This window comes from Larus michahellis, chromosome 17 (genome assembly GCF_964199755.1).
Source record: "Larus michahellis chromosome 17, bLarMic1.1, whole genome shotgun sequence".
NCBI classification, from domain to species: Eukaryota; Metazoa; Chordata; class Aves; order Charadriiformes; family Laridae; genus Larus; species Larus michahellis.
Genome location: NC_133912.1, coordinates 6,318,705 through 6,326,273, shown reverse-complemented (window position 1 = coordinate 6,326,273; position 7,569 = coordinate 6,318,705). Strand labels below are relative to the sequence as shown.

The 7,569-nt window shown below is 59.7% G+C and overlaps 1 protein-coding gene across 1 annotated transcript; it reads left to right on the top strand.

Annotated features, from left to right (window-relative positions):
* Positions 1-2,048: 2,048 nt before the first annotated feature.
* On the top strand, positions 2,049-6,298 carry RNF26 (ring finger protein 26). Its single transcript, XM_074561357.1, has one exon. It carries the CDS (start codon positions 2,342-2,344, stop codon positions 3,767-3,769), a length of 1,428 nt encoding a protein of 475 aa, XP_074417458.1. The 5' UTR covers positions 2,049-2,341; the 3' UTR covers positions 3,770-6,298.
* Positions 6,299-7,569: the final 1,271 nt, after the last annotated feature.

Below are 7,569 nucleotides of genomic sequence, written 5' to 3'. Positions count from 1 at the left end.
CTCCCTCCCTCTCTCTGCTTCCAGCTAAAAGCTGCAAGGACGCAGTGGCTCCAAGGGCCAAGGCAGCCCTATAGCTACCTTCCTCTGGCTGCTCTGTTTCCCTGAAATGTAGGGCGGCTGCCTGGCTACGGTGAGCTCAGCGCCGGGAAGACAGCTCAGAGGCATGATGCAGCAGCAGCAGCCCTGTGGCCGGGCTCAGTGCCAGCACAGCCAGTGGCACCACACAGACCCTGCCTGGCAGTGGGTCTCCAGGCACAGATACCCACATCTCGGGCTCCTGTGCCCTCAGAGTGGGCTGTGATGGCTCCGGTTAGCACCAGTGCAGGCCGGCAGAACCCCACCTACCCTGTGCCCAAGGAGCACTGAGAGGCTGACAAGAGGAGGGGGCTCACAAGCCAGGCCCATACTGTCCTGCTGCTGGCAGCTGCCACCGGCACAGCTGGGAGCGCGGTGGCACTGTGCCCGGACCTCCAGCAAGTGCAGGGACAGCTGGGGGGACCCTCCTAGCAAGGAGGGGTCCTGGCCACTGCACAGCTGCCAGGGAGGCATTTTCCTTCCCTGCACTCCAGCCTTGCAGCCTCTCCACCGGGAGCCCTGCTCCAGTCTGCTCCAGCCAAATTGGTGTTCCAGCCTGAAATGATCCCCTGGGTGATCCCAGCCCCTTGCATCCCTTTTCACCTTATGTCGGGGTGCCTGAGCACTGTGCTTCTCTCCAGCAGGTCTGGACACTGTGGAGCTGGACACCCTACAGTAGTGGAGAGCAGGCACAGGCTCCCTTCTGCCTTCTGGAGCACAGAGCAATGATGGAGAAGCCCTGTTACGGAGCTGCGAGCTCTAAACCATGCAGCCCCTGCCCTCTTTGTCCCTGCAGCGGAAAGCCCACCGGGTCACAGTGCCCTGGGTGTGGCACGGGCTTGGGCAGGCGCTGGGAGTGGGGAGGGGGAGGCAGGTGCGCGGCCGGAGGCAGGGAATGAGTGGAACACACCCAGCCCTTGGCTCAGTTCTTTTTTTACTTCTCCTGTTTGGTAAAGCAATGAGAAATCCAAACATTACCATAAATGCTGAAAGCATCCTGGCTCTGTCACGTGGGCATGGGCGCGCACGCCGTGGGAGGACCCAGGCACCCGCTGCGAGGGAGCCCACAGCTGAAACCAGCCAGGCAGGGACGGGACGGGGCTGGCGGAAAGCCAGCTAGCAGGATAGACCCCAGGTGGGGACAGGCAGACAGACACATGCAGATCTGCCATCCCAGCAGCCCAGCTAGTGCTGCAGCTGGAGAGCTGGATGGCACCCAGCAGCATCATCCAACACAGAGTGTGCCAGGACGTGCCCCCAGCCCTGGCTCCTGCCCCGGCTCAGGGTGTTACAGCGGGAACAGATATGGTGGAAGGGGCAGACGGCTGCGGGAAGGGGACCCCAGAATCCTGCTCCCTTCGGGCTCCTCCCTTGCTACCCAGGGTTGCAGTGCTTCCCTCCTTGGCCCCGCGCTGGCCGGTCCCTTCCGGAGCTACAGATATCTTTCCCATGGGTCATCTGCTCCACTTTTCTCCCCTTCCTTAAAAAGCCTTGGGCTCCAGGGCTGGATTTTCCTGAGCTTGTCATCACCGTCAGGGCGGTGGGGCTGGACCATCTCCTGAGGCACAGCGGAGCAAAGACCAGAGATGTTGGCCCCCCTGCACCCTGCCCAGGAGCCGGCAGGAACTGCTCTGGGGCCATAACCTTGGGCCAGGCCATGGCCGTGTGTTTATTCTGGGACCTCCTGCAGGAAACTGCTTGGTGGGGTGAGAGCAGCCCTGCCTCGGGCTGACCCTGACCTGAACACGCCCCAGGGACCCCACGAGCGAGCGCAAACCTTCCCCATGCCAGGGCTGAGGCTGTCACAAACTCATCATACGTGTTGCCCCGGGGACCCTGTGGCTGGCGGGTGCCCCCCGCGCTCTGGGAACCAGGGTGAGGGTGCCGCTGTCACGCCCCGAGCCCCGCCGCCTCGCTGGGAGCGGACCCGCGCAGCCCCGGTCCCCTCGGCGCCGCCACAGTTAAACGAGCGCCGCCGGCCCTTTAAACGCGCGCCAGTAGGCGGGGCCCGTCCCGGTGGCGACAGCCAGTCAGAGGCGCCCCGCCCAGCAGCGGCCCCGCCCCCAGCGGCCGCGCCCCCGCCGCGTCCTCCGAACGGCCCAATGGGCGGCGGGGAGGGGCGCGGCCCTCGCCGCCGATTGGCCCGGCGCCGCGCGGCAGCCCGAGCGAAGATGGCGGCGCCCAGCGCCGGGGGGCCCCGAGCGGGCCGCGGCTGACGGCGCCGTAAGGGCCCCGTCGGGGCGCCTGGCCGCAGCCCGGGCCCGCCATGGACCTGCTGTTCCTGCTGCTCCGCGGCCTGCGGATGGCCCTGGACCTGCTGGTCCTGGTGCTGGACGTGAACTTCTTCCTGGTGTCCTCGCTGGTGTCGGTGCTGCTCTGGCTGCTGGCCGCCGCCTGCAGCCTCCCCGCCGCCGCCGCCGCCGGCGCGTTGGCCTGCTGGGACGGGCTGCTCCTCACGCTGGCCTCCCTGGCCCGGGCGGCCTGCTGCCTGGCCATGGGCGCCCTGCAGGGGCTGGCCGGCCTGCTGCGCGGCTGCTGCTGCGGCCTGGAGGGGCTGAAGGTGGCGGGGCACCTCCTGTCGCACCTGGGGCTGCGGGGCAAGGAGCTGCTGCACCGCGGGCTCTGCAACCTGCTGGGCTGCGGCCAGGCCCTGGCCAGGCAGGTCGGCGAGGGCCTGGCAATCGGCACCAGCCTGCTGGCCTACCTCGTTAACAGCCTGGTCAACGTGTGCCTCATCGGCACGCAGAACCTCTTCACCCTGGTGGCGGCCCTGTGGGACTCTGTCGCCGGCCCCTTCCTCAGAGTCACGGACCTGCTGGCTGCGTTCCTGGCACACGTCTCCAGCGGTGCCATCGCCGTGTCCATCCTGCTGTGGTCGCCCTGCCAGCTGGCCTTTGAGCTCCTGGCCTCCTTTGCTGAGCTCTTCATCAGCATCTTCTTTGTGAATATTTATGGCCTGGGCTTGCTTCTCCTCATTATTGTTGCCAGCACCTTTGTCTTCAACCCTGGGCTGCTGTGGACACTGATAGACTATGTGCTGGGCTACTTTACCACACTACCTTCCTACCACCGCCTGCAGCGGGATGTGTGGCGGCTCTATCAGGTGGCAGTCCTGACGCTGGGTATGGTCATGACCTCCCAGGCCTGGCGTAGGTTGGTGGACTGGAGTCTGCAGGTGACCAACTGGAGCCGAGGAGGCAGAACAATGAACCGGGAAAGCAACCAGCGAGGGGCAGCTGTGCCCGCCCCAAGACCCACAGCCCCTGGCAGGCTGATGCTGGCAGGGTTCAACCAGCTGTCAGCTGAGCATGAGGACCAGCTGGATGCAGAGCAGGTACCACAAGCACGTCCTGCTCTGAGTCGAAGTGCCCTGGGAGGACAGCGTCGCCAGCCACCCAGGGAGGAACCGAGCACTTCCTGGGGGAGAGCTCTGAGGAGGCAGCAGCTGAACGCAGCAGCTGTGGATGGTGAGGGCACTCCAGATAATGACCCCTGGATGCTCTTGAAAGAACAAGAGGAACGTAAGAAATGTGTCATCTGTCAAGACCAAACCAAGACAGTCCTGCTTCTGCCCTGCAGGCACCTGTGCCTGTGTCAGGAATGCACAGAAGTCCTCCTGCAGCAGGCCATCTACCAGCGCAACTGCCCGCTGTGCCGCCAGATGATCCTCCAGACACTTAATGTGTACTTGTGAGCCCAGGGGGCGGGTGGCTTGGGTCATTTTCCCAGGAGGTCAAGAGCACCCCTGTCTGCCTCTTGATGGGAAGGAGAACTTCCCAGGGCTGCCTTGAGTAGCTTCCAAAGAACTAAGGATGGTGCTGAAAGGACAAAAGGCTGTTGGGGGTATCTGCTAGCCACACTTGCTAGGTAACTAGATTGTAGCTCTTGCTAGCAAGCACAATAACTGATCTCTGCAGCAGGCTAAAAGAGTTACCTTTTTTTTTGTTGACAACTTTTGCTGTTTCAGGGCCTGTTGCCTCAAGCCTGCAGTGGTCTGAGATCCAAAGCAGAGTGCAGAAAGATGCTCTGATCTCTCCTAGCCAAACCTGATGGAAAGGTTAAAGGCTGTGCCCTCCTGGGAATCCCAGGGGCTGGTGCAAGGGAAGAGAGGGGTTTTCCCAAGGTCTGACCAGAAAACTACTTGTCAGACTGCATTCAGACCTCCGTTTCCTCTTCCTACCATCTAATTGCGTGAGCTCTCTGGGAAGCGAGAAGCGTGCCTCTCTTGCAGGCCCTGGGAGAGCTGAGTACATTCAGGCTTTTTAGGCTTTGCTACCAGAGGGCTGAGCCTGGCTCTCAGCTGGAGAAGAGCAGTTTTTCTGGGATACTTCAGTATCCCAGCCACCGTGGCTTTGGTTTTTGAGCTTCCTATTCCCCTTGCCAGGACAATGAGGAGCCATGATGAACACAGGCTCCCTGCAGAGCTCAGTGTTGCTGCCGCTTCCACGCATCACCTATGCAAGACTAGCAAGCACACATCAGGTTACTCGCATGGGGAGGCCGGACGGTGTTACCCTTTCTGCAGGGGTGGGGGGTGCTGCTTGGGGAACCTGAGGGCTGGCTGGCCAGTGCTTACAATCCTGGCAGCAGCAGCACACGTCTGAGCCAATGCTGGAGAATCCTCTCTAAGTAACACATTTTTCTTCAGGCTCAAAGTGCCACAGAGCTGGGTGGTTCACACCAGTCCTTGCTTGCTGCTTCCCAGGCAGGGCTGGCTAGAGGAAGTAACTCTTTGGGAGGAGAGGGGACACTCCAAAGCTCTTGGGAACCCACTGAGACATTCCAGCTCCAGTCACAAGTTTTGCATATCTGTGCTGCGGATCTGCAGTTGTGTGCATGGAGCAGTACTAGGACCATGGCGATCTTTGATTAGGGCAGGGTTACACTGCTGTTGTCTTACTGTATGTCAGAAATGCAGCTAGTTTTATTTAAAAGTATCCCCCAAAGTCTAACAAGAGCATCCGATCCTGGCTCGGGAGGCCTGAGATGGCTTATCCCAGCTTGGTCCACCAGCACCATTCCAAGAAATTGCTAGGCTGAGAGAGAGCCTTGCACTAAAAGCTTTCCCTTTCCAGCTGCTTGTCTGAGATCAGCCACGCGCCACAGCCAATTTTGGCTGGGGCCAGACTGGAAAGAGTCTTGACTCCTGGACTGCAAGCTAAGAGCCTGAGGGCAGCTGGCATGGTCTTCCTTCTCTGTTCTCCTTCTTGATTAGTGATTTAAGCCAAAACAGAGGCAGCAGAGAGGCGAGGCAAGGCCGGAATATGCCTCTTAACTGTAAACCTGAGATGTGGCAAGATACTATCTTGTTGGAGAGTAGCTTTGTTCTGAGAGGTGCTTAAGGGCTGGTTGCCCCCACATTTTCTGTGGGCTGGAGGGACCCCGTGGGCCAAGCTGGGCTCCTGACCACTAAGTGGTGTTAGAAGGGCCTGGCCTCAGAGTGGTCAGCTGCTTCCACCTTGCTTTGCAGAGATGAAAAGCTGCCTGCCCAAGCCCGTTTGCACAGCCTCTTGTCGCTGTGCCTCCCCAGACTCACACCACCTGTGTTAATGTTTGCTCTCGCCAGCCACCTCTCCTGTGGCTGCAGCTAGTGACACATACAGTTGAGTAGCCAAGCCCTTGCCAGAGCAGCAAGTGCAGCCCCACGGCCTGTGTTCACCAGGGTCCAGCTTGTCCCAGGCACTTGCAGAGCTGCACCCTTCCCTGGGTATACCTCTGGAGATACCCAGGAGTGGGAGCATGGCCATGTTCCTGGCTGCAAGCAGTGGTGTTTGGTTGGGACCAGCTCGTGGATCTCAGGGTGCAATGCTTCCTACGTGAGTTACAGGGGGTAAAGGACACCTCCCCAGGACTGCAGTTTCTCCCCTCAAACCCTTTTTCTATTATAGCAGTCACGCTTATTGTTTTACGGCCTGTTTATCTGTTGCCTGTTTATATAAAAAAAAAAAAAAAAAAGAGAAAGCTTTGCCTTAAGTTTAACTCTTTGCACTATGGACTAGATACTGAGCAGATTAAAGTTTCCTTTACCAAAAGCTGCCTGCTGCCTCATTCTTGGGAAGTGTTTTCTTTGGGGGCGAAGGGGTCTCCTCTCTGCTCACCCCTGGGCTCTGGAGGAAGCCCATCACTCCTCCCCAAGGGTCAGAGCTGGAGGGCTGACAACACCAGCAAACTCAGGGGTACTTGTCTGGGGGTGCTTGCACCCAGAAAGGCAGTGCTGTGGGATACCCTGGAGCTAGGCTGCTGCACAGCAAAAGCCTGGCATGCAGGACATGAATCCACACCTGAAGACATGGTGGGTGGGCTTTCCAGGGCTGGCATCCCCCAGCCCCTGCTGGGGATGCTCTGCTAACCCACAGCGAGATGAGGTGGCTGTGGATATACCTGCGCAAGGGGGCAGAGAGTGCAACTTGCGAGGCACCAGTGCTAATGTCTGCATCTTGCCTGGAGATGCCTTTGGTGCTGCAGCCTCTTCTGTGCCCAGGAGCAGGCAGAGCAGCTGGGGTAGCTCTTGCTGGCAAGAGCCCAGGAAAGGCTGGCATCTTCTCTCCACTCCTAATTCAGGTCACTTTGAGCTGTTCAGCTACGAAAGAAGCAATGGCTGCTTTGTGGAGGGGCTTGTACACACAGCTTCATCTCTTTTCAGGAGCAGTCCATCTCTGTACTGCAGCAAAGGAATTCATGCTCAGGTTCTTCAGAGATGGATCTCCGCAGGGCCTGAGCAGCCCAAAGCAGAGGGGCTGGGGTTTCCCAGGATGGCACAAACATTCACAGGGATGTATAATCCCTGCTCCCACATGTCCTTGGTGCCTCAGTGTCCTGCTGCTTGTGATGGAAGGTGTCGGCAAGCCTGACTGTCCCAGGGATGGAGGCAGCACCCAAAACAGTAGGCGCTGTGGAGTAGCAGGCAGCACAGGGTCCTGACTCGCAGAAAGGCTGTGGCAGGCTCAGCCACACTGGGCTACTGGCGAGCAGATGCATTCCCTGCACAGTGAGTTACTCCTGGACCACGATCTGAGCTCTTGCCAAGTTGCTGTGTGCTTTTAAGCACCCTCTGCTTCTCCACCATCCTTGTAAATTGTTTGGAAAAATGTTTCAGGACCCTGATGGGCAGAGACCCCAGGAGTTCTGGCTCACCCTGCCCTGAACTCACCTGCCTTGGCAGGGCCACGACAGAAAACTAGCTAATTTTAACCAGGATCCTCTCGCGTCCTGGCTGAAAACCAGTGAGGAGAGGGGGGCTGCTGGGAGGCCAGAAAGAGACAGTCTGCTGCAGGAGCGCAGCTCTGCCAGTCACAGGAAGGAAGCCACACCATCAGCCCGCCCAAGCCCTGCAGGGGTCTGGCTGCAGATGGGTGACAACTAGGGAAACTGAGGCACTGCTCAGCCTTCCTCTCTTGCTCCCAGTGTGTGTGAGCCAAGGCAGGCTGGGCACCCAGGGTGGCTGCAGACCTGCCCCAGGGCAGGAGGACTGGGCCAGCAGGGGAATGTTTGCCA